At 43.3% G+C, this 26,971-nt stretch overlaps 1 protein-coding gene and 1 long non-coding RNA gene across 5 annotated transcripts in view; one reads left to right on the top strand and one right to left on the bottom strand.

Annotated features, from left to right (window-relative positions):
- Positions 1-26,971, bottom strand: part of tspan4a (tetraspanin 4a) — a 245,619-nt gene that overhangs the window by 177,001 nt on the left and 41,647 nt on the right. For 2 of the 3 annotated variants that reach the window (XM_050051936.1, XM_050051945.1), the window contains exon 2: positions 16,696-16,775. In XM_050051936.1, the coding sequence (XP_049907893.1) occupies positions 16,696-16,758 (63 nt within the window). In that variant the 5' untranslated portion in view covers positions 16,759-16,775. Of the gene's footprint in view, positions 1-16,695; positions 18,399-26,971 lie in introns of those variants that run through there. The other variant, XM_050051927.1, reaches the window with a different exon arrangement.
- LOC126394839 (uncharacterized) overlaps positions 1-26,971 on the top strand; it is a 212,331-nt gene that overhangs the window by 148,276 nt on the left and 37,084 nt on the right. The gene's annotated exons all lie outside the window — the stretch shown is intronic.

Below are 26,971 nucleotides of genomic sequence, written 5' to 3'. Positions count from 1 at the left end.
AAGGTAAGACAACACGTTTACATGTCATTTTCTATATGTTCTCTGACATTTATCCTAACGATATGAGGCGGTCTTTGTGGAAAAAAAGCTTGTTTAGTGGACTAACTTTGCACTTGAAGGTTGCCCGTTCACTTACGTTTTAACAGGTCTGACGCTACTATGCGCCCCGGCTGTTTTTTCCAAGCTGTCTTAAAGGTGGTGAGTTTTCTGCTGGATGATCATGAAGTTGTCTTCCTGTTCATCTCAATCAAATCAAACAGAAAAAAACGTTGGCATTGTACATTTTTGAAAAGCACGTATATGTTACATTTGTACGTTATGATGTGGCGGATATGTGTCAACAATGCTGTGCTTCATGGGTGGTTAGGTTGAGGGAAAAAAATACTTGGTCATGGTTAGGAAAAGATCATGTTTCGGCGTAAAATCCCCGGTTTTGGGGGCATAATCCCACCTAGAAACACAGAGATGTCTCTTGGTAAAAAGAACAAGCGTTTTTTGTGGCTTTACTCCTGCAAGAAACAGAGAGATGTCCCAAAAAAAATGTTTTTAATGGCTTTATCTCGGCAGGAAATGCAGAGAAGTTTTGTTGAAAACAACCAGTTGTCGGGGCACTATCCACAGTGGACAAACACGCTAAAATACACCCTTGTGCAGGGGCTAAAAAAATCACTGGAAACACAACGATGACTTGCTGAAACACAACCAGTTGTGTTGTTTATTGGTCTTGAACAGTGGTCCGCAGCTTGACAGGCATCTCTCTTAGGAGACGTGTGGTTAGGTTTAGAAAAAAAACCAAAAAACACCTGGTTATGGTCAGGAAAAAGATCATGTGTTGGTTTAAAATCCTCGGTTTTGGGGGCACAGTCCCACCTGGAAACACAGCGATGTTTCGGTAAAAAAACAACCACTTTTTATGGCTCTGTCCCAACAGGAAACACAGAGATGCCTTGTGAAAAAGGCTTTTTGTGGCACTATCCCCAGTGGACAAACAGTGACAGGTCGCTAAAAAACACCCACATGCAGAGGCTAAAAAAGTTGCTGGACTTGCTGAAGTAGAGCCAGTTTTGTTGTTTATTGGTCACGAACAGTGGTCTGCAGCTTGACAGGCATGTCACCTAGAAGACATGTGGTTAGGTTAGGAAAAAAACCAAACAAAACACCTGGTTATGGTCAGGAGAAGATCATGTTTTGGCCTAAAATCCCCAGTTTTGGGGGCCTGGAAACACAGCAACATTTGGGTAAAAAACAACTGCTTTTCATGGCTTTGTCGTCAGTGGACAAACAGTGACAGGTCGCTAAAAAAAACACGTGCAGGGGCTAAAAAAATGCTGGAAACGCAGCAATGACTCTTTAAAACTTAACCCGTTTTGTTGTTTATTGGTCTCGAACAGTGGTCTGCAGCTTGACAGGCATCCCTCCTAGGAGACGTGTGGTTAGGTTTAGGAAATGAAACAAAAACAAAACACTTGGTTATAGTCAGAAAAAGACTGTGTTTCAGTTTAAAATGCCTGGTTTTGGGGGCACAATCCTGCCTGGAAACACAGCGAGGTCTCAGTAAAAAACAACCACTTTTTGTAGCTCTGTCCCGGCAGGAAACACAGAGATGTCTTATTAAAAAAACAACCACTTTTCATGGCACTATCCCCAGTGGAAAGTGACAGGTTGCTAAAAAACACTCACATGCAGGGGCTACAAAAATCGCTGGAGACACAGCGATGACTTGCCGAAACACAACCGATTGTGTTGTTTATTGGTGTTGAACAGTGGTCTGCAGCTTGACAGGCATCTCACCTTGGAGTCACGTCATCCTCCATCCTCTCCACCTCCCCATAACAAAGTCAGCTCATGAAGTGTGCTCCTTTAGAAAGCTTGATATGATATGTATGCAGTGTACAGTGTAACATATGCATGGTTTGCAGAAACATACAATACGAACATTTTCTTCTACAGACCTGGCTGTCCCATTTAAGGGAACATGATATGATCCACTCTCTGCACCACCTGGTTGTTGATGACCAGGAGTAGTAGCTCTCCCTGGGTTTTAGTGAAGTCCATCACAAGTTTTTATGTCCAGCTGACCAGAGAGGAGACCTCTTTCCTGTAAATTATCTCATCATTACAGGAAATACGTCCCACCAGAGTATTATCATCCGCAAACTTAGTCATCTTGACAGTGTCAGGGTGTGAAAGAGTGTGTTTCCACACAATCTAATGTGGGTGTGGCGATGTTGCCTTTGAGCTCTGTACACAAACATGCCAAACTCAGCAAACTGCAGGCCCATTATCCGGACCACTCATGCTGTGCACGTCCCCCCGGTTCTGCTGTGAATTGATGGACTGTGTGAAGGCAGGGGCTGGGCGGGGGTGGGGCAGACAGATCTCAAATCAGTGGAAAGACGATTTCTATTGATCGGGCTAAATCGGTGGAGACAGATGCAACCCATTCACAACTCAGGCAATCTATGGATCCTCCGTTGGGCTCTGACCTACATTACGATGACAAGTAAACACAACTTCAGAGGACACATCTTCAGTCTCTTCCTTCTGCCAGCTCTCCTCCTATCTCTTTCTATCCCAGCCTCACCCGCTGCTGCATCGGTTTCATCCCCCCCACCCCCCTCGCCCCTCTTGCAATGTGGAAAAGCCACATTTGTGCTAACAAGATTAATTAAAAAGTGGCTGTAAATGAGAGTCTTATTTTGGTATTTTGTAGCTGTGGGGCGCCTTTTGCAGCTCTGTGGTGGTTTCCGCTGAAGACGATTAGTGTTGTGCATCATCGCATATTTTTGAGTTGCCCACTGTTGCAATTTTATGGTGGAGTCACTGCTGCCACATTTAGGGGGGATAATCAGCATTTGTCCCGGAGCGCAGAAACCAGTCTCTCCATTTTCTTTCATTTATATATTTATTTATTTGACGCTTTGTCTGGTGTGATACTCAGACTGTGCTCACCCACACAGATGTTCAAAGAGTACGAGGTCAGAGTGCTGAGCTTATTTCTCACACTTACAGTAATGGAAACTAATGCAAGAGTAACTGACTGTAGCCCCGAGTGAGTGAAGAGCCATTGGATTCCACTTTGAGCCTATTAGCACCCAAAGTGTGTGACATGTGTGACGGATGTGAGCAGCACACACTCAAACACTCACACACACACACACACAGACACATTCATGGACAAACAAACGCAGACCTTGTGATTTCCTTTCATGCAGTGCTTTGAAAAAGACTTGTTTCCATGACAATCTGCAAGTTGATGCACCTTTTAATGACATAAAAGCATGAAATCAGAATTAAGACAGTAATGGCTTTGTTCCACATTTCTGTTTGCAGAGAGACACAAAGACTAAAAAGTAAAACGTATATATTGACTCTAATAACACCACTGCATGTACAACTACTAATATACAATATCGCAGCCTGTCCATATTGTAGGGTTATTTCTTTTTTCTTTTTTTTTGCTTTTTTACATATTTTCTTAGCATTTTTGGTACAGTCAAAAAACCATTCAGTTTCATGAGTTTTTCCAACAATGAACCTGCTCTTCTCCAACTCCAAAAAAGACACTGTATCACGCAACCATGTAATAGGAGATGGGGGAGAAAGGCTTTTTCGATGGTTTAAAAATGTGCCAAATCACATAAAAATACAAAATTCCAGGTGAAAAAAGTGCAGACTGTCCATTGTTCCGACTTCCTAAATTCTGAATCCCCTTAGTCCAAAAATAGCCCCACTGGACTGATAATTCAGTTGTCCCACAGCCAGTTATCCCAAAAACAAAAACCCACTGTGCCCAAGTCCTGGTTCCCCGTAAATACAAATTCCCTGCAGTTAGACATCTGTCGTTAGAAAAATGTTTGCATTGTGCTTTTCTGTAAAACATGGATACGTTAAATTCGTGTGTGACTAGGTTAAGGCACAAAAACCACTCACTTATGGTTTGGAAAAGATTGTGCTTGGGCTTAAAACACCCATGTTTGTTGGCACTTGAGTCACTGGAATAGCAGGGCAGGATCAGTGCGAAGGATCAGTAAAAACGCCCAGGATCAGTGTTGCAATTGCTGCTGGGAAACGCCCCAAAGAGTCAATAAAAACACCTGGAACACCCTGGTAAAAGGCCACAAATGGTTCGTAAAAACACCTAAGATTAGTGGCGCAAACACCGCTTGCAAATGGCACAAAGGGTCTCTAAAACCCCTGGCATTAGTGGCCCAAACGGTGCTGGGAAACGCTGCAAAGGGTCGGCAAAAACACCTGGGATTGGTGACTCAAACACTGCTGGGAAATACTACAAAGGGTAGAAACACTACTCAGGATTGGTAGCTCAAAAGGTGCTGGAAAACGCTGCAAAGGGTTGTCGAATACACCTGGGATTGGTGGCTCAAACACCCCTGAGAAACTCCGCCAATGGTCAGTAATAACATATAGGTTCTGTGGCTCAGTTGCCACTGGGAAACTGGAACTAACTTCAGGGAGAGTGTATTTTCAGAGAAATGTGACTTTGGGGCAACAATCGTTTGCGTGTGAGATGGCAGGCTATAGGAGAAATGGGCTTTCGTTCCAATGGGACATTGTTGAGGCAAATGGAGCTTTGGAATTTTAGCCGTCAAAACAATGGCGAGGAAAACAGATTTTAAAAAACACACTTTGCAGCACAAACACACTGCAGTTTATCTGTTCCTTTTTTAACTTACTTTGAGGAACTCAGATGCATAATTAGCACTTGATTTGTATTTTCTCCTCCTTTTTTTTATCACCAGAAGCATTGTCTGAGCTGTCAACACTGCAAGAGGACCCTGTTTAATGTAAGCAAGGGTGATAAGTGTCTGCAGCAGCGAACATAAATTGGATGCTTGGGGACATAAAATCAGAGTGAAACTAGGTTTAAACCAATCTGCTCCTTGAGCAAACAAAAAAAAACTGTTTACTTTCGAGGCTAATTTGGTTAAAAAGAGAAGGAAAAAAACAATGAGCCCTTATCTCAGAAGTGTTTCAGACAATAATATCATCATAAATAAAATCACGGCAAGTACTGCCAAGGACATTTGTGAATAATAAACAGGAATAAAACATTTAAATACAAGGGCATGACATCAAAATGTTTGTTTTGAGAGACGGATTAAAGCTCAAGTTTATGAAAGTTGTTTTAAAGCTTTAATTTTGACTCATCCTGCAGGAAAACAGCATTAAGCTCGCTCCAGCGTCGTCTGCCGCTTATTCCCATCACCCTGGTTTGTTCAGTCGCCGCAGACCAGCAGCTCTGACCTCAATCATAACGATCGTTCTCACTCACTCGTCACAGTTTGACCTCTTGACCTCTTGCTGTTGCCTTGAGAGCAAATTAGTCGGTGACACCGGCGTGAGCGGACAGTTTGTCCCAGAGAATGACACTGACGCCTCTGGCTGTTGTGTCATGAGCCTGACTGAGAGCAGAAATCCAATCAACCAAGACCACTTTGTTCACTTCTTCACTCTAAAGAAATATACAGTAGATTTTATGCTGATGCATTATTTTTGGAATATAAAAGTAATTTAGACGTTTCAAGATATTTGCTAAATTGTATTTCATTGTGCAGTGAAGCACCTGCTTCCACTCAGCAGGGGTTTTTAATAGTCTGTTATTTAATGCTTTTTATATGACAGTAAGTAAAAGATGAATTGATGGAATCATTCAGTCAGTGGAAACAAAACAAGTGGCCAACAAGAAGCTGCAAAGCCATGTCGCAGATGGAAACTTTTTTGTAAAATTCACAAAAGACCTTCTGCTCCAGCAAACATGACATAAACAGAAAAGAACAAAAGACCCTTCTTATTGACTGAGCAACTACTTTACACAATATTATTATAATTTTTTGGTTCAGTTTCCTTTTTTTCCCATTTTTAATGACATGTTGAAAAAAAAACTCATCCCTTTTGTTTGTACAGAGTTTAATTGTGTTCCTGGTTATTTCACTAATTTGTTTACAGAGAACCTTTGTGCTCATATTCGATGTCTTTGTATTTAATGTTTCTACCAGAGCATGTTTATTGGTCAAAAAATACTTAATTTCCCTCAGACTGTCGGAGCTGGGACGCCTGTATTCACCCTCTGTCTGAAACACTCTCTTTTAGCACCTGACTCTAAAATGCTGTGAAAAATCATCAATAAAAGCTCCGAAACACAACTGGACAGGTTACAGCAAGAATCTGATCCGAAATCAGGGAGAATGGTAACCATAGATATATATATATAATCATAGATGACTCATTCCTGTGGCTACTGTGCCTCAACGTCGCCGCCATCTTGGGGAGGTCACTGCCAGCTGGCTAGTACTGTTGCGTATGGAGATAAGTCTTCAGCAAACTCGGCGTGCTCACTCAAAAGTCCCAAAGTGTAATTGGGTGCCGGTCCAAAAAATTACAGCAAAGCATAAAAACCCGACAGCACTCACTAATAAGTATAACACTTTTTAATATAGTGGACTGAACAGCAGCAGTTGAACGGACGTGTTTCAGCTCATAGCCGTCCTCACCGTTAGGAAATGGCCACTTTAGAATGAAGATACAGACAGTACTTACCAAACCTCATGCCAACAAGAAGTCCAGTGTAGTTTTTAATCCACAAAACTCGTTCGGGGTATCGGAGGATAACAGCTAGGAGTGCTGTGTTTACATGGCAACTCGCGTGAGACTAGCTGATGGCTAGTGGTGGTGCTAGTTCTCAAGTCTCGCGCAAGTTGCCAGGTAAACACAGCAGCCTGCGGGGCAGCCTAACTGACCACGGTGAGAAATGATGCTATTAAAGTGGAGTAAATTACATCTTTTCGAGTCAATTTTGCATGCCGCGGCTTCACGGCATTTGGATTACGACAGACGAGCCGTTCTGACGTTTTTGAAACGCGTTAGCGGAGGGTTTTTTTTACATTTTCAAAATGTGGGTTCCATGCATTTCAAGTGTAGCTGTTATTCTGGCTAGCTAACCCTAACCCCGAACGAGTTTTGTGGATTAAAAACTACACTGGACTTCTTGTCGGCATGAGGTTCGGTAAGTACTGTCTGTATTTTCATTCTAAAGTGGCCATTTCCTAATGCTAAGGACGGCTATGAGCTGAAATGCATCCGTTCGCCTGCTGCTGTTCAGTCCACTATATTAAAAAGTGTTATACTTATTAGTGAGTGCTGTCGGGTTTTTCTGTTTTGCTGTAAGTTTTTGGACCAGCACCCAATTACACTTTGAGACTTTTGAGTGAGCACGCCAAGTTTGCTGAAGACTTATCCCCATACACAACAGTACTAGCCAGCAGGCAGTGACCTCCCCAAAATGGCGGCGAGGTTGACGCATCGCTGTAACGGGCCGAAGCCATCAGCGAGGTATCTACTGTATATGATATCTATGAATGTAACAACATCAGCGACCAAGTTTACATGTTTCCCTGATGTTAGCATGTAGCTAGATGCAGCAGTGTAGGCGATGTAATGTACACTTGCCATGGGATATTTAAAAATATAAATGTGCATTTGGTCCTTCTCAGGCAAGCTCAGGGGTTCAGTGTTGATGTAGCCCACAGGAAAGTGACGCCATATTTTTCTCTGAGTGAGGATTAGAATATATGCAGTTCACATAACCCAGCCGAAATTAATATATATAAACACTTGAAGATCCACTCATTACTAAAAGTGTATGTCATATAAAAACTAAAGTGATGGTCAAAGTTGTCACAGTGAAATTTAAGGTGTGTTGATGGATCTACATCATCAACTCATGCATTGAGTAACATTACAAGTTAATGTTCCACCTAAAAAATTGCCGGCAGTCGGCCCAGTGAATTAACTTATTTTACTCCGACTCCAGATGCTGTGAGAGGCAGCAAAACATCCTTTCATTTTATAGTTACAGTAATAAAACTCTCCACAGTATGAACAGTGGTTACATGAGCCTCAAAACCAGCCACAACTCAGCCCTGAGCAGAGTGACCGTCCTCTACTGACCAATCAGACTGCAGTGTTCACAGCTCCACCTTTTAGTGCCAGATCTGTGTGCTAGGTACCCCAACAGAGGGGGGACCAAAAATGGGGACAGTGTGGAACGGCTCCAGTGGTACCATCCACAACTTTTCACAGTGGAAACGGGGAAAAAAGCGTACAGAACTAGACCATACCGTACTGCCTGGTGGAAACTGGGATATTATGACTTCATACCATGGCCAGAGTAGAATTAAATAAGATATAAAGTAAACATATCTTTAATAGTTATATTAAAGATACTTTAAGGCAGTCAGTTACCTAGATTTTTCAAGTAAGATCAACTTGTCAAATTTTACAGTGTAATAGGTCCCATTTAATTTAATTTGTACCCACTGGTTTGACTGGTAGCAGATTTGACACCTCCCCATCTACAGAGTAAGGTGATAACTGGAACAGCTGCTGACAAACTAACACAAGGCAGTGTCACAACTGGCGCAGCTTCCAGTTAATTTAAATCCAGTTTTTAAGTGTTTCAAAGATCCACCATTAACACCACTGATGGAAGGAAAGAAAAATATCACCTGTTTAATTAAGGAATCGTAGCAGAGATGGTCGGATGTGAGTCTTCCTCTTGTCTTATTTTAGCAGCCACAAGAACAAAAAGCACCTTTTCTACCACAGTTTGGTTCTCCTCCACCTCCTGCTGCGCTCTGGGCAGCCCAGCATGGGTGATTGGCAGTTTGCTGCCCACCACGAGGGAGCGACGTGATGCCAGAATGGGAGGAAAACAGAGCAGGGAGGTCTGCCTTCAATCCTAAACACCCAAATACTCACTCGACCTGAAAACGCTCCGCTGGGAGACAGCTCACACTCCACAAGGCCTCTGACTTATCTTTTTCATTTCATCCAGTTTGAGATAACTCCATCAAATATTATGACATTGTTTGCGATCCAATTTAAGCAAACCCAGTTGTGGTGCGACAAAGAGGCGAGACACCAATGAAAGCTGTGAATCTATCCATTTTTTTGTTGGTGAAAATGCGGCTGTTTGTAACATGGTGAGAATACAGATGGACAGCAGAGAAATGGATCAGGCTGCAGGAGCGCTTTGAGAAGTTTCTATTGATGTTTTGATATTTTCTTATTTGCCGTGTCCCTGGGTTGTTACTGCAATCCATTGTTAGGTGCAGTGAATTCAAGCTGACCTCAGCTAAGATGCAAACTATTCGAAGCCCACAGGCACTCAGTCACTTGCATTCAAAACAAGCTGCTCTGTATGTTTGCAGGCTGAAGTGTTCGTCACGTGTCACACCGTCTTCTCACGCAGCATCGTCAATAATATGGTGTTGAGTTCAAAGTGCCGACTGTGTCAAGGTTTATTTAAATTGTCGTGGATATTAACACATGACAGGTCTCTGTGAGTGTGTGCAGTTTGTCACTCTCTAATCTGCCTGTCATTCCTGCAACATGACAAATTCAGACTGACAGACTGATTGTGCTCCTGATTATGTTTGTCGTTGAAGCTGCTCTCCTGATGTTGTTGGTATCTTAGTTTCTCTTATTTATGTCTTCAGTGCTAAGCTCTTGTTGCTATGGTGTATATATTATTATCTTGTGTCAGTTAAACAGTCAGGTCTGTACTGTGCTGTCTTTACTCCACACTTTCCTGTCTGACTTTCTCTCAGTGGCACAGTTTTCTTCTTCATTTCGGCCAAAGCTGTCACTGCACATAGTATAACGGCCCATTTCTTCTGGGCTTTTTTCTTTTCTTGCTGCCTCTAGAAAGACACTTAGCTTCTTGCATGACGGAGAACTTTTGGGTCTTGTGTCAAAAGTCCTGCATGGCGATACAAGGGATTCTGGTATTTAACACTCACAAATGTCTATCAGAGCATCAAATGCATTTTTATGATGCAAACCCAGGAGGAGTGTGAATTTTTGCTTTCACACCGCCATGTGGTAACTCGCCGCCTCCAGTTTTTCATTGAGGGGAAGGTGGCAGAGAGGAAGCGATGTCCAACATAGCCATAAGGCTATGAGGCGGTTATCGCCAACTTGACGTGACAGCGTGTTTGACTTCTGGTGGGTGTCACCTGGCTTTGGCGGATCAAATAGGAGGCATCACAGAAGCAGAAAGGAGACAAGATGGAGGTACTGATAATGTTAAGATGACTGGTGAATTGTCCAAACATGAAAAAATATTAGGTCATTTCAGTGATTTCCTTTGTCTTGCTACAGTACAGAGCTACAAGCAGCTGTGGACCATAGCAGCAGCAGCAACTTTTAAAAATGCTTTGCTTTTTGGGGGAACGCTCTTGCAGGCAGGTGGTTCTCAGGGCAGTCCCTGTGTGGAGGTGTGAAAGCAGCTTGAGTGACATTTCAAGACATTTTGCACTGTACTCAGACATGTGTTAGCTACATGCAATACTGCATGTGGTCACTTGGGGCAGCAGTAAGCACAATGGTGCTGAGCAGGTCTCCAGTCCAAATGCATGGAAGAAGTTATGTGCCATCTTGAATTTAACACTGTGTTCAGAATCGCACACTAATGTACTGCTGACTACATACTTAATATGTCTGTACTGCACACTGCCTGCTGACAGAACAAAGCAATTACTGACAGACTGTACACACTGATGTGTACTCATATATCACATGACTGACAAGCGGTGTGACCCATCCAGCCAACGTGATTTCATCCCTACTCCTCATGTTTTGGGCAGAAGCCCTTGGCGTTACTAAAATGACACTGGGGGCAACCTTCTGCATTATATCTTGACGCGGAAGGGTTCAGTGTTTAGCTTTTGGCAGAAAAACTACTTGGTTATGGCTTGGAAAAAATTGCAGATGTTGCTAAAATACACCTTTCAGTGCCACAAACGGCATATGTTATTTAATCTACGTCCATTGCTCTGAGCGTCTAACAATGACGCGAACAGGTTTGTATTGGAGTTGGGGGAAAGCTACATGCTTTTCACTCAGACACTAAACGTTGCCCCTGATTAGCATGTTAACTGATTCCCCCAAACAAGTCCCATGACATATACACATACAATACATACACACACCCACACACATCTCCACAAATGATGTAATACATCAAACAAGCAAACACATGTTGACACACACAAACTCACAAGCAAACACACACACAGAAATGAGCATCAAATAGGAGTATGTACAGAGATGGGTGAGTGGGCAAAAACAAATAACAGCATATAACAGCTTATAAAAGCTTTACCAAACAATATAACAATGTTATTGATCTCTGATTTGCTGCTACTTAAGTTCTCCAAATTACTGTTTGTAAGTTGATTATATATTTGTCATTGTAGATCAGCATCCCCCTTTAAATGTTATCCCAAAATGAGGCGACTATGGGACAGTACCACATTAGATGCAGGATTGATTCCTCTTAATTATTGCAAGTTTATTCTAGACCCCAAATAGATAAACATGTATATAATATCTGTAGTTGTATGATATGTATAGATACATCTTGAGTTGTGTTATAGATAATATTAAATAAATTTTTCCATTGAACAACGAAAATCTTTTTAAATAACCTCATTTGTTCAACCAGCAGTCCCAAAATTGAAAATATTAAATTTACAGTGATATAAAACAGTGAAAAAATTCTCACAGTTGAGGGTCTGGAACCAGCAGTTTGGTGCTTTTGCTTGAAAACTTGTTTTAAAACTACGCAGTTGTCAAAATGCTTCATTTTCTCTTTGACTAATTAATTAATTAATCAGCTGATTACTAAACAAATAACCGAACCCAATCATTTAGACTAGACTTTCACTTCCAGCTGATGCAGACCTTTGTGAACACCCTTCCTACAAGTAGCTGTCACATGTTGTAAGACGGTCCTGATTGATTGATTTTATTTCACGATTAAAAACACATATAACACTGCACTGCAGTCATTAAATACTGCACATTACAAATCACCAAGGGTGTAAACACAATAAAGTCTGAAGGCTTATTGTCGTTGGGGTCCTCTAGTGAGCACTTGATGATCTTCATTCCTTATAAAATATGTTTTCATGGCAGCGTGTCCTCTTTTTGTCCTTGTTGCTTGTTTTCCGCCTGCTCACCGATATCATCGCAGGGGAAATGGGCTAAATAATGACAACTGTGTAGCTCAGCAACTTTAATGTAGAATCAATATTTCACAAGGAAGAATGATCGCTGTCCGTTAGGAAATAAGCAGAGAATTACTCCTCTGATATTCCCTGTTATCCTGTGATATGTTTTCAAAATGGAAAATTATTATTTTCGTGCATGGTACATGCACCGGAGCACACACTTTCACTTTGATGGTGGTAAATTACTCTGATGAAATCGCTGTTTCAATGGAGGAAGCTTCGCCGACCCCACTGTACTTTTGGGTTTGGGGAAATCAGCAATGATGATATATTAATGAATGATTTCCCCAACAGACCTATTTGTTATATTCAAGGCCACTAACTGAGTCTCAGGCAGTTTATTCAGCCAGGATGAAGTATACCTGTACACAAAAATATGAACAGTATCTTAACTGAACTCTTTTCCAGTTTGTCAGTTTTAAAAGACATTTAGAGGAGCAGTGTGTGAGATTTAGTGGCATCTAGTGGTGAGGACTGCAGATTGCAACCAGCTGAAACCTTCCCTGGTTAGAATTTCTTCAGTGTTCATTATTCAGGAGGTTTATACCGGGAGCTGAATTATCTGTAGAGGTCTCTTCCTCTCCAACACAAACAGACTGTTTGGCTCATCGCAGACCGGCCACCAGCCCAGCACCTGCTAATGTGTGCTCAACTTTTTTCTGTGATAACTCAAAATGTGCTCACCACATTTCTGATTTAGACATTCAAGAGGTTTTTACCAGGAGTCAAAATTATCAGCAGAAGTCTCTTCTTCTCCAAAACAAACTGACCTGGTGATTTAAACCGGTAAAAACACTGATTGAAGCAGTACTACATTAATGCTTGTCGCAAAGGGGCTGCTAACTATGGTGGCCGACCTGAAAACTCGAAAACACCAATGGTCCTGTAGACCTTTTAAAATGTTGTCTTTTTAGCCCATTAGCTAATGTTAGCTTCGATAGCCAAACACACAAGAAGAAATCGTTCAAGTGTCGTCCTCCTTTGTAAGATTGGCATAGTAATCAACCACAAAGCTTCCTGTGACATCATCCACTGAGTGAGAGCATACGGGTCGGCCAGTCTGGTCACGTTGGTCTGTGTTTACGTTTTCAAGTAACATTGGTGGTCCCGGAGAGTGAGTGACCTGATATGGTGCGTTCGTAAATTCAATCTGACGCTCTACGCTAAAATGAGAGCCCTGTTGGTTGAAGAAACGGAGCGTTATATTTCTTGAATTAATGCAGTTAAGTTAATCACACATTCACTCTGCTTGGCGCTTTGCTGCTCCGTCTCCACAGACTGAGTGCCTAAAGTGCTAGAGTGCGGCGCTTTGGATAACGATACATTCAGACAACGCTCCAAATTTATGAACGCTCCAGTTTGTACCAGAGTGCTACTGCTAGCTAATGTCTGTGGAGAATTGTTGTGCCTCCGGCTAAGCCACACCCACCAAAAAACGTCATCTATTTACTAACAATAGAAGGGTCTATTTCGAGCGAGTGTTTAGTTTGTATTGTAGAAAGATGGCACTGCAACATGGTGATCTCAATGGACGACGACCAGCTCCCTATGTAGATATAAACGGCTCACTCTGAAGATGCGTTCGTAAATCCAATCTGATGCTCTACACCAAAATGAGAGCCCTGTCGTTTGAAGAAACGGAGCGTTCTATTTCTACATGAGTTAATCACACATTCACTCCACATGGCATTCTGGTGCTCTGTCTCCCCAGACAGTGTCCAGAGTATGCTCTGCTGCTCTGAGAGTGTGGGCTTCTGAATAACTCAACAGTAGACCCAACAGCGCTCTGAATTTACTAACAGTCCAGTTTGTGCTAGAGTGTGCTCCAGTACTGAAAGCACAACAATTTTTATATTCAGGTGAGTAGACACTAAAGAAAACATGCTTAATTTATTAAGTATGCCATTTCTGCCAATATACCCCCCCTTAATCCTTCACACTGGACCTTTAACCCTATGGGCCCGAACAATGCATAGTGTGTCCAAATTCACACTTGTTCTTCTCTATAGTTTTTCTCCGCGACCGTGCACCACGCATGTCACCTGAAACAGCGGAATTGTAGCCTTCCGACAAGACCAAGCACTTGTCAGTAGTCCAATGTTTTCACAGCGAAAAAAAATCACTTGTCAGTAGTCCAATGTTTTCACAGCGAAAAAAAATGATACACTAAAATGATGTATAACAGAGCTTTCATACAGCTCTGCACACACATTACTGTTGGATAGATTACTCGAGAATGCAGGGTCGCACAGAAATGCCACGCATATAAGGGGTGGGCGGTATACCGGTTTGTACCGAAAACCAGTATTTATTTTCGTTATGATATGAATTTTTCATATACTGCAATACCGGTCAATAGCCCAAACAACGTCCGGAACGTGTGCGGCGGGAAAGTGTTTCAGTGGGGACCCATTTCACCACTGCACACCACAGGCACGCTTGAGCGGGTGAGAGTGAGAGCATAGAAAAGTTTAGAGGCGAGAATGGCTGCCGGAGAGAGTCCTGAAAGCAAAGCAACTGTACACGATGACCCAGAAGAACTCATACTAAAAAGAGCAGTGTTTCCCCTATATGCAACTAGCAGCGGTGCACCGCCGTTTACAATTCTCTGTCCTCTGTATCGTGCACGGCGGAGTTTCGCCCCGATGCGCGCACACACACACACACACACACACAGACAAAGCGCACACACATAGGTAAGTACACATAGAAGGACATGAAATGATGAAATCAAATCTGGTTAGCCCAGATTGTCGTGAAAAAAACAAGATATAGCATGTGTATGTAGCCTTTATAATGACTGTGATATGAGCTTAAAAGTAAAGGCCGTAAAAATACCCCAAAAACGCCTAGGGCCCATAGGGTCAAATGCGCCAGAGTCACATCTGGCTCACCTGATGTATGTGAAGTTGGCAAAATTTGCAAAAGTCAAGCTACAAGAGTGTTGGGATGAACTTACCTTTCCATAATTAGTCCAATAATAAATCCTGTATATCATGCTGCACAGCACAGGGGTTGCTTTATCACAAGTATAGATTTTTTTAAGAATTTTATGGCACTTCTACTTTTATGTACTGATTATGGTTGTGTTATTTTGGGTAAGATCTCTCCCTCAGACACTATGTGAGAGCTTATTAACAGCTGAGTCTGTGGAGGTGGAAATCTCACTCATATAAATAATCTATAAGCAAGAGTCGTTGAGAGCCCCTACTGTACTGCGCTCCTCTTTTTCACGCAGGATGTAAACTCTCATTTGCTGCATCTCTCTAGAAGTTAAGTTGAAATTGTTCGCATAATCTGTGTTGACTGTCGGGCTCGAGCTCCCCTCCACCCGACTGTCAACAGAATATTGAGGTCACATTCAAAATCCATGAAGTCAACCGTCTAAATTTTGAATGAGACGTGCAAAAACTGGGTCTGGACGAACCACTGGACGTCTAACAGCTTGTAAATTGCTGCTGAAATGGTGCCGTCACTGAGGTCTGACATTCGCCATCAGCTGCCACTATGACTCAGACGTGTTATTTTCAAAGACAGGTTTTATATTGGAAGAGCTTCTCCGTTCTTACCTGGAGCATTATAACACGATTCGCTCCTCAGGAGGAGAAGCTTGGCGTGGTCATTAATAATCCCGCGCAAGGACACGCACACACGTGAGAGTGTGCTAATAACGAACACTGCGCCCCCTCTTTGACAGCACTTTATAGCTGAGAGAAGATGAAGAGGTGAAGAGGTCACTCATTCCCCGAGGGAGATTGCATCTTGGCAGCTAGATTGCATTTCAGCGTTCAAGGCCTCATCTTATTCCATAACCAATAAGAACAGAAGTATGACAAATCAAAGTAATCCCAGCAAGGTAACCACAAGGGCCAGCATCCCTTCAAAACTGTGACAAGTTGTGCAATGGATTGCATTAAAGGGGAGTCAAAATGAAACATAGCTGAAGCAGAGATCGAGATCATTCAATGTGAAGCTCAGCTGTGGAACATGACAGGCTTCACAGTGCGAATGAAAGTGATCTGTTGTGGGGCTATCGGAGTAGGATTGACAGAGGCAGACAGACACCGAGGCTCAAAACGTCCCCACGGCAAACAGATACGATCAGCAAGATAGAGCAGATTGACAGCAGATGCTTTGATGGGCTGAGAAAGCGCTGTTGTGCAGGGAGGAGGGTGAAGCAGAGGTAGGTGAAGAATTACAGCACAGTGGTAACACTGTGATTAACTAGTGTACACATAATGCAAGCTCCAAATATGCCAAAGCATAACACAGCAAACAATGCAGAGTACACCCACACTTAAAGTACTGTATAGGGAACAGAAAAAGCTCGACTCACCCACACAGTGGGCTTTGTACACATGATCTAAATGCATGATCTGTCTCTTTCTCACACTCCCCCCCTCCTCACTCCTCTCACATCACTCTGGTTGCACAGACACACACAAGAGAGCTCCCTCTCAACAAGATAAGAAAAAATATGAGTAACAGAGAAACTAAAAAATGCAAAAGTCAAGAAAGCAGAAGAAGCACTGTCTTCTAAACAAACATCCCCCAAAGCTCACACTCACTCAGAGGTAGAAGAAGATAAAAAGGGACTCACCCAGAAAAGGAGGTTGAAGAAGACCATTCCATATCGCAGGGCCATCATGCAACCCTCGGCCATCCTGCAGCGCCGCAGTTCTAGGAGGAATATGAAGGAGAGGTCCAGGTAAAACACCACATACTTCTTCCCCTGGGCGTAGCGCCCCTTGGACGTCTGCGGCCCTTTTGTTGTGTGAAAGCCGAACGCAAACGGTGGCCGCTTGTACTCAAACTCCCCGCTGAATCGGTGAAACCCAGAAGTGAACGGCGGCGTGTCAGGTTTGCTGTCCAGAGACGGACTGCGCCGGTACGGAGTCTCGTCTGTGCTCGAGCGTCTCATTATGGAAGCTGAATGAGCCTTTAAGAGTCTTTGATAGTCACTTTGTGTACTTGAGGTCTGAGCAAAGTCCACAACGAGGGACCAGGAGTTATTCCACTGGGCGCTGAGAGATGGATTTTGGTGATTTTTCAACCTGTCCTCAGTTTACCTCAAAATAGTTACAACCCCTGTCAAACCCTGGAGCGGCTGATTTAATTTTACCACAGGTGTGATCACACTTGATCTGACTTAATCTGTAGAAGATAATGTGCTGCCATCCACTTGACTTGAGTTCGTCTCTTTAATCCTACAGTGCTACTATATTCAGCAGGAGACTCTGCATAATCCTGCCGCAACACCTGTGTAATTCTGTGTATTTAGGACATAATCCCAGCACACACACACACATCTGTACATCCCTGTTTCCCTCTCTGTAATCACTCAAACACAGGTGTCATGCTCTGAGAGATAAGCCGGTCTGCGGTTTCATCTCCTAACGCTTCAATCAGGTAAACGACCGGAGGGCTTCGGCTCGACCTCTCCGGCTGTTTTGGGCTGGCAAAATGATCCAGAAACGTCCTACCTGGTCTCATGAGAAATTCCTGAGCAGGTGCTCTCGGCCGGGAGGTAATGGCACCCCTGAATCGGCCAATCAACTTCTTTTACTCAGTATCACATCAGCTGAGAATGAAATGCTACGCTTGGGTCTAAGTCGTGGCTGAGTGTTCGGCATGTGGTTGTCGATGTGCTTTTGCTGACATGCAAAAAGAAAACAGATGAGGAGATGAGAGGGAAGGATGATGTTATGAAAAGAAGCGTGAGAGGATGAATAACGAATGTGAGAGGACCATTCTTTGGCTTCTTGGATTAGTATCCCTGTTGAATTCCTGCCTTGCCTAGTTCCCCCCTCGCTCTTTTTGCATCTGCCCTAACTTGTCTCTGAAAAGTGTCTAGGGGTTACCCTGCCTCTCTTCCACAGCCTGCTCTTCACACATCTAGCAATTCGCCCTCTTCAACTCCCGCTTATTCTCTCCCTGCACCTCACACTGAGCCCCTCTCTGCGCTCCCCCCTCTGTGCTGACGGCGGTTAATTAATTTCCAGACTCTCATCAGTGAAGCAAAGTGTGCGGTGTCCCCTCTTCTCGTCTCTCCTTCCTCCGCTACAGCATTTCTCTCCTCTTCTCTAGGTGGGCAAGGAGATCAAGGTGTCCACTGGGGTCATTGCAAAGCAGCGAGAGAAGAATAAGCAAGAAGGAGAGACAGGCAGGGAGAAGAGAAAGACAGTTTCCACAGAGAGGCAAAAAGAAAGACTGCAGTGTTTGAGCGGTAGTCCAGTCTCGCTGCCTGAAGCTCCCTCCCTCTTTCTCTTCACAAGCTCCTGTTCTCTTTCTCTCTCTGTTCACCCCCCTCCCCTTTTCTTTCCTCCCTTCCCTCACAAGCTCCGATGCTCTCCCCTCAGCACGCACAATCTCAAACACCCCATCCCTCCTCGGTAACTGTCCCCAAAACCTGGCAGCGCGAAAGGCAGGAGCAGTCATTCATATTCTGGCCACACCCTACGAGGGAGCACAACCAATCAGTGTCTCGCAGCCCCATCCTCCCTCGTGCACACGCCAATCATGCCCTACCATCAACCAGATAACACTCACACACACATACACACACACACAATGTATATGCTCACACAAACGCACACAGAACCTAGTGTGTTGTGAACATACCAGTGCTGAGAAGCTTGCTGCACTTGCGCTAGTGCTTCCTCCTCCTCTCCTCTCTGCCTCCTGCCTGGAACTCATTCCATATGCAGAGGTTGTTCTTGCGCACAACCCAGGCTGCTCTCTGCACGCTTGGCTTCAGTCATGTTTCCCCTCTCCCTCACCCCCTCTGGACCTGGACTTGGGTCACACAGCATCCATGTTGCCACACTTGGCACTGATTTTTCACACTACAAACAACTCACCTAAAGTGTGTCACAGCGCGAACGTTGTGGGAAGCCACACTGCTGCTGACATTGACGCAAAATAACTGCATGCCCCCCCGCAACCTGGTGGCCATCTGGGTCAGTGGCTTTATGAGTCCACAGGGACGTTTCAGAGCTGCAGAGGTACTGACTGAGTTCATGGCTGCATCGAGTATTTAATGGATTTCTGTTTCCTCTCCTGCATGTATTTTTGTCAGGCAGCGGAGGTGGTGGTCTAACAGAGTGGATGTGACTTTCTGACCGACTGACATTGTTGAAAAGAGCATACACTACTGCTGGGCTAGTAGTGCTTTCCTCCAAAAAGGTTACTGGACATGAGGCAATGTCAAAATGATAAGTAAGATTCTGAACTTTAATAGTATTTACAGCAAACGCAAAAAATGGTTTGGGTTACATGCAGGTCAACAAGCAAAAGGGCCAATATTTTTTTTATCATTTTGTTTGGTGTCTGAGTCAACACCATGATGTTACTAGCTAAAAGAGTGCTCACTAAATAGGTTAACATTCATATGCAGCACAAATTTTAAGCAAATCAATTAAGATATCAGCAAAAGGAAAAGCTAATTATTGCGTGTCACCAGAGTAAAGGCCTTTGCACACCAGTCCGTTTTTTTCATCCGAAATTTTGTCACTCATCAAAGTTTTTGGAACAGGTTTTTGTGGCTTTAGCTTCCGTTAAAAGGCTTTAGAGAGTTTTTTGACTAAGAATCAGTGACGAAAATGTGGCGGCGGGACACATATCCGTGACAAGACAGAGGATCGTTCCATAACTCAGACAGCTGACTTTCAACAGTTCAGATAGGAATATTCAGGTGGATAATGATGATGATGAGGAGGATGTGGACAGCACACAGACAGAGAGAGAGAGAGAGAGAGAGAGAGTGAAAGTGTTGAGACAGAGAGGGAGGACAGCTTGGCCCCTTCAGCTGCACTGCCAAATGTCAGACGTGAGGAAAGAGTGGCAACGGCCAAGAAGGTAACTCCAGTGGAGAGGAGCAGGGGAGGAAATGTGTCTCTGCGTAATGTTTTTTTATCAGATGTCAAGTAAAAAAAAACGTTACGCAGAGAAAATAGACTCTGTGTGCAAAGGCTTTAAGACATTGGCATTGTGCGTTGCTGAAAACCATGGCTGTGTTACATTTGTATGTTTCATACAGTATGTATGACCTGTTCTGATGGATGGTGGATGGTGGACAACATGACACTGAAACATAACAGCTGATCACTGTATGAGACCAACAAATTGTTAATGAGAGTTCTGGACATTTTCAGCGATGTTTCTAGCAACCAAACAAGGCATTTTAAGCCCAAACGTGATCATTTCCTAACACTAACCAAGTGGTTTTGTGCCTAAATGGCTGCAGGACCGTTGCCAAGCAGCAGACAGCAGCAACGGTTGGAGACCAACAAAAGCAGGTGTTTTAACAGGGATATGTCCAGCTGTGTCTGTAGCAACAAAAAACTAACTGTAACTGTCTAACCGTGTTTCTAGCAACAGTCGCAGGTACTTTTTAATGAGAGTGTGGAATACGTCCAGAGAGTTTGTGGCAACAAAAGCAGGTATTTTTTAACAAGAGTTTGGGACATGTCCAGCTCTGTTACTAGTGACAAATGCGGGTACCTTTTAACAAGAGTTCAGGATATGTCTAGCAGTTTGAAGCAATAAAAGCAAGATCTTTTTAAGCAGAGTTTGGGACATATCCAGTTGTGTTTGTAGCTACCAAAGCAGGTATTATAAGCCAAAACATGATCATTTGCTAACCATAACCAAGTGTTTTTTGTGCCACATACACCAATCAGCCAAAACATTAAAACCACTGACAAATGAAGGGAACATTGATCATCTTGTTACAGTGTAATGGTCTGTTGGGAAATCTTGGGTTCTGACATTTGTGTGGATACCACCTGACATGCTCCACCCACTTGAACACCAGTGCAGACCAGGCACCCCCCATTATGGCAACGGCACTCCCCAGTAGCTGTGGCCCCTCAACAGGACAATGCGCCATGCCACACCACAAAACTGCTCAGGATTGGTCCGAGGAACGTGACAAAGAGCTCAAGGAATCAACCTGGTCTACACATTCAGCAGATCCCAATTTGATCAAACATCTGTGGAACATGCTGGTTCCCCACCTTACAACCCACAGGACTCAAAAGGGACACCAAAGGTTACCCCCCAGAGGTCCTGTGTCCATGCCTTAACAGGTCAGAGCCAAGTCCAGTCCAAGAAGGACCCACCATAGATCAGGGGTACCTCTGGAGCACCAGCACCTCCCTCAAATATTCGATCAGGTTGGGATCTGGGGTATTTAGAGGTCAGGTCCACACCTTGAGCTCTTTGTTCTATTCCTCGGGTCATTCCTTTGCAGTTTCTGTGGTGTGGTGTGGCAGGGTGCATTGTTCTGCTGGGGGGCCACTGCCATCGATAAGTGCCGTTGCCATGAGGGGGTTTATTTTGTCTGCAACAGTGTTCGGGTGGGTGGAATACGTCAAGTAACATCCACATGAATGCCAGGACTCAAGGTTTCCCAGCAGAACATTTCACTGTAACAAGATGATCAATGTTATTCACTTCACCCACCAATGGTTTTAATGTTTTGGCTGATCGGTGTATCATCATACATCCATATCATAAATGTACAAATGTAACATATCCTTGGTTTTCCGAAACGTACAATGCCAACCTTTATTCTGGTGATTGGGTTGTGTGTGTTTCTGCCCAACACTGTTATGCGGACATTAGGAGTTGGTTCACCAAGATAAATTGACAAGATAAGAGACAAGCTGGTGGCGCTAATTGTCATGTCAGGTGCTGTTATAACCATTACAGACGAAGAGGGTGCAACAAGAGGACGGTATTAAAAGAGCGACGGTCAAAACATCATGTAAATGTGGTATTTATGTTTGCTTCAAGTAGTTATTAGAGAGAGTTTACAGTCTCATTATCGCTTCACACAGATCAGATGTTTTTGTCTGCCTCTTCAGTGGAGCAGAAGCTTCATATACTTCATGATTTAGTTGCAGAGTCTGTTTTTTAATGCACTTTGTAGCATTCTACTTCTATAAATACACCAGCTTTGCCCACCTCAACCAAGTGTAAAGGCTGTCTTTAATATTGCATTTTGTTTTTGAATTCCTGCATTTCCACCCAGCTGTTTTTATATGCAGAATAAAAATACCTGGATGCACCTATAGTCCTGTATCGCAGCCAATCCACGATCCAGCAAGGTGTAGAGACAGCTTAAATCCTGATCTCTATACAAATGTAGACATAGATATTTGTCTCTGCTGCTGAGTGTGCTGAAACATGATCCATATTGCTGAAACACAATACGTAGGCTGTATGTCATATTCATACAGCATGAGATTTATCCCACTTAGAAGTTACTTATGCCAGTTATTGGCACAATCTGCTGTCACATTCATGAAATATACAGACTGGGATGAATCATGCAGCAGGAAACTCATTGTCATTAGCATACTGTGACGCCACGAAGCAAAACACATGACATGACAAGCAGTTACTGTTAGTCATTCATGTAATTCCCTGACCTAACACATCAACCACCACACACAGCACATCTCTAGCCTAGATTCACACACATAAACACACACACACACACACACAAACCAGCGCACTAAGTAAACGTGCAGTGGCACCCCGCGGGTGGCGGCGGCTTTGATGTCCTCAGCGTGTACAAACACACAGAGGGAGAAAAAAGGAGGTTTGGCTGCAGCAAGGAAACATGATACACAACATGATGAAATTCATCTCTGTTAGACGGAGGGTTTATATATACAGGCACATAATGGTGCTTTATGAACCGCTGTCATGTGAAAAAAGGATGTAACCGGACTGACATGCTCAGCGAGATGCACAAAGTGTGCTGTGCTGCACTCTGGTCTCCATGCAGTCATAAAGGGGTGTGAGTCTGGCTTGCTTTCCCTTGTTTAAAGCTGCAATACGAGTCTCCTATGAATATCTCCAGTAAATGACAAAACAGGCTACAAGGATAACTGCAGTGGGCACAGAGCAGCAATATGAGCATATGAAATGAGAATGGCTTTCCACAAGACTGGCAAATTATTTAGAGCTGTTTGCTTGGTGTAACTTTAGCTTATGCAACTGCAATCATTTCACTTCACGCTTGATGTTTTTTTGGTTAAAATTTCAGACATTATATGCCTGTTTCAAGGCAACCTGTTTTCTCCTTGGACACTATTAGAAGGCTATAAATCAATGTAACAGCGCCACGATTCAGTGAAGCGTCCTTTGTGTGCAGTCATGATGGCAGTGTTCACAGTGATGCAGAGGCAAGAGCAGCTTTGCTTCTAATATTTTGTGTGTTTATTTCTATATCACTTATTAATTGAAACTGAATTTCTGCTATTATGGTGGTTATATTATTTCCCAAGATAAGTGTTTGAGACAAAAAATGTAATTTGAAATATTAATATACCAACATTATAGTTGCTTTATACTATTAAATATGAATCAGTCAATGAGTGCGTTTACATGGACAGTTTAATTCCCTTTTCATTCGGAATGAACATTCATTCCTATTAAAAGTGATCTTGTAAACACCTAATTCGGAATGAAATTGGCCAATGCGATTGAAAATTCAATCTGATGTAAGGGGCTGGAATATTCCATTTCTAATTCCGAATGAAAGAATTTCTCGCACTTGTATACCCTCATTGCTCTTTAAGTTCATTCCGGTCTTTCTGCGCATGCTCGTTTCCTTGCCCTTCTGGCGCGATGACGTATATAGCGCGCATAGCAACAGGCTGAGATAGAGGAGTCGGACTCGTTGCACTCACTGGTTTCCATTCGCCAAAGCACGGTCTTCTACCTCCCTTCTTCGACCTTCTACCTCTCTTCTCCTCCTAATCAGACGAAGCATTAGCAGAACAAGGTTGTTGTCGTACTGCTGCTTCAAGAATATAAGCAAAACAAGCCCGAAAAAGGCACAAAGAACGGCATCGTCAAGCATCTTGTTATCCGGAGCGAGGACTACAGTGTTTTCTTCCAGTACACGTAAACACGTAACATCCGCCCCGCCCCCTATCCAATCAGAAATCTTCCCTGCCCCAAACCTTGCGCAGACCTGAATAAAGGCGATTAAACTGATCTCCCGTGTAAACCCTCATTGGGAATGAATATTTCCCATGTAAACTACCTGGAAAAACTTTAATTCCGAATGATTTCATTCAGATTTATTTAATTCTGAATTAGAAGCCATCATGTAACCGTAGCCAATGTCAGTCGTCCTTAGTTTATGACGTCTCTACATGTTACCATCCTGGCAATATGAATCTAATTACCTAAATTACTCTAGAAATGAAAAGTGCAGTTTGTGACATTGTTGGTGTTGCAGTTTGGGCCAATCCCATTTTTTATTTTAACCCCTACACCTCATTTGCCCCTTTGACCCTCAGAACAGAGTTATGAGAGGTAGTGGTTGAAATCTCCTCCTGTGAAACAGGACAAACCTTCATGACCCTGATACAACACCAATATCGTCATCATCAGCAATGGTTTTAGCAAACAGGCATGACTGGCAATAATGGTATTATCACAATAACATATACCCTTCCCCCTACAGTCCAAAGGCATACCGGGTAGGTTGACTGGTGACTTTAAATTGCCTGTAGGTGTAAATGTGAGCATGAATTGTTGTCTGTCTCTGTAGCCCCTTTTACGTGGTGTCCTCGAAGCGGGAATTTCCTGCCATTATGCCGCCTCGCTGCTCCGTATAAAAGGTACAATCGCAGAATGGGGGACATAGTCTTCACTTGCCTTTAAGCCAGCATAAGAGGTAGTGCCAGCGCCGAAACGGGACAGCTTACAGGATGGGACAATGGATGAGACGGGTGTGACGTTTTGACATTGCATTATGTATGCAACCCACCCACGAGAGATATAAAAAGCAGCTAATAGCAGTTAGCAGCTAACTCAAAGAAGAACAGCAGCTGAAAATGTCTGAAAATTGGGAAAACAATGAGGTCCTGGAGTTCCTTACCCTCCAAGCAGAGGACGAGATCAACAACCATGTAACAGAGCCAGTAAATGACTGTTATTCCCATTTGAATGCCATTGTTATTGTTTATAAATGCTGCCAACACCTATGTTATATGTCACACTAGAGGCTGACACTGTCACGCCTGTCATGCCTCTTTTCCTTCCACATGCCGGCATAGCATCTAAAGTCACACACTGTAGTGATGTGATGCAGCTGTTGTTTAGGTCTATGTAAAAATGCAAAGGCAGCATAAATAAGGGACTTTGTAGCGGCCCTATAGTGTGATCTCTTTGTAAAAAGGGCTTGTGTGCCAGCTCTGTGATAGTCTGGCAACCTGTTCAGGGTGTAGGATCCCCTGATTTTCACCAATGTCAGCTGGGATCGGCTCCAGCCCCTTGTGACCCTGAATAGGATAAGTGGTTACAGATCATGGATGGATGGACAGTGATCCATTTATCTGATGGAGAAAAAAAAGCATGGACATGTGCACTTCACTCACAACTCAGGTTTCACGCTGTCAATCGATCAAATGAGTTATCAAATGAAAAATAAACCCTGCTTCATTACTAGGCAAGTAGCGTTGCTCCGTAGGCTAATGTTAGCAACCTGTGCTCCTACCCTGCCAGAACAGGCAAATATTAAAGCAAGTGGCAACATCAAGGGCTGAAAAATGACGCCGACTTGAAAGTGTCAAAAACTGCAGTTCTCTAATGGCCACTTGAGGCTGGCTACAAAACAGAGTCAAGTCTGGTCACTGCTGACTCCAAAAACAACCAAGAAGGTAATGACTAAAATGCCGAACTTGAGACTTCAGAACAGCAGATTACAAACCAATTGGTGACATCACGTCAGCTACGTCCATTATTTATACACTCTATGGTCAATCCCCATAGACCCATATGTTAAAATGTCCAACTGTAGAGCAGAAATAAATATGTTTATAGCCTGGTACAATAACCAGTTTTGGTCTCTATAGCTAATCTCAACATTTATGACAACTGTACAGCGGGTGAATTTTTATATAACTCATCCGTTTACATTTTATTAAGGCCTAACATTACACGTAATAAAGGGCGGGCCACTTTGAGTGACAGGTTGTCTGCTGATAGTGTCCTCAGCTTTTAAGTCAGATCCACCCCTCGCTCCTCCACAGTGCCAGCCTCTCGTCCAAAATATGGTCACGTATGGCTCCAGAAAACCAAGATGGTGATGGCCCAATTGACAAACTCCCAGAATGGGAGTCCACAAACCAATTGGTGACGATACGTTAGATTCAGCCACTACTTTTACAGTGTGTGTGTTCGAGGAGCGGTAACAAGTGCAGCAACTTTGATGCTGGAGTTGAGTTTAATTTCAGGTGTTATATGTCATCACAGGGAGAATATGTCACAATGTTGGACATAATGGTGTAACAATAGATAGGTAGCTATTTAGCTAGGCAGACAGCAGCATGCTACGACATTTTTTCTTTTCAATAAAGAAAAGGAGCATAATACATTGAAACAACATTGAACAAACAAATTACAATGATTACTGTTGTTTTTAAAATCTGTTAACGAGTAAAATATATGTGCGGGTTTCTTTTGTTGTTGCGCAGCCATCTTGCAGATGAGTTCTCATAACACTCACTTGGTTTGGAGTGTGCCTCTGAAAAACCTCATTTTAAATGGCTGTGTAGCCCTAACACTTCACCCCACCCCTCTATCCAGGAACTGGGACACCCTACTCCTAGACATTAATACACAAACAGAGAGGTAAGGGCTGAGTGGTAGGGGCGAGGGTGTGCTGGGATTGGGCCTTTGAATCTTTTTTTGAAAACTGTCTTCAGGCATTAAACAGCTTCATCCTATCAGCCCACATGTAGAATAAATGGCACTCTGATACTCTGCAAACCATCTTAAAAAGTCGCTTTACTGTAACTCTGCACAGCAGTTTCTGGCCATGAGCACACCACAATATCACATCGTGG

This window comes from Epinephelus moara, chromosome 1 (assembly GCF_006386435.1).
Source record: "Epinephelus moara isolate mb chromosome 1, YSFRI_EMoa_1.0, whole genome shotgun sequence".
Classification (NCBI taxonomy): Eukaryota; Metazoa; Chordata; class Actinopteri; order Perciformes; family Serranidae; genus Epinephelus; species Epinephelus moara.
The sequence above is the reverse complement of the archived record's forward strand: the minus strand, read 5'-3'. Positions and strand labels throughout refer to the sequence as shown.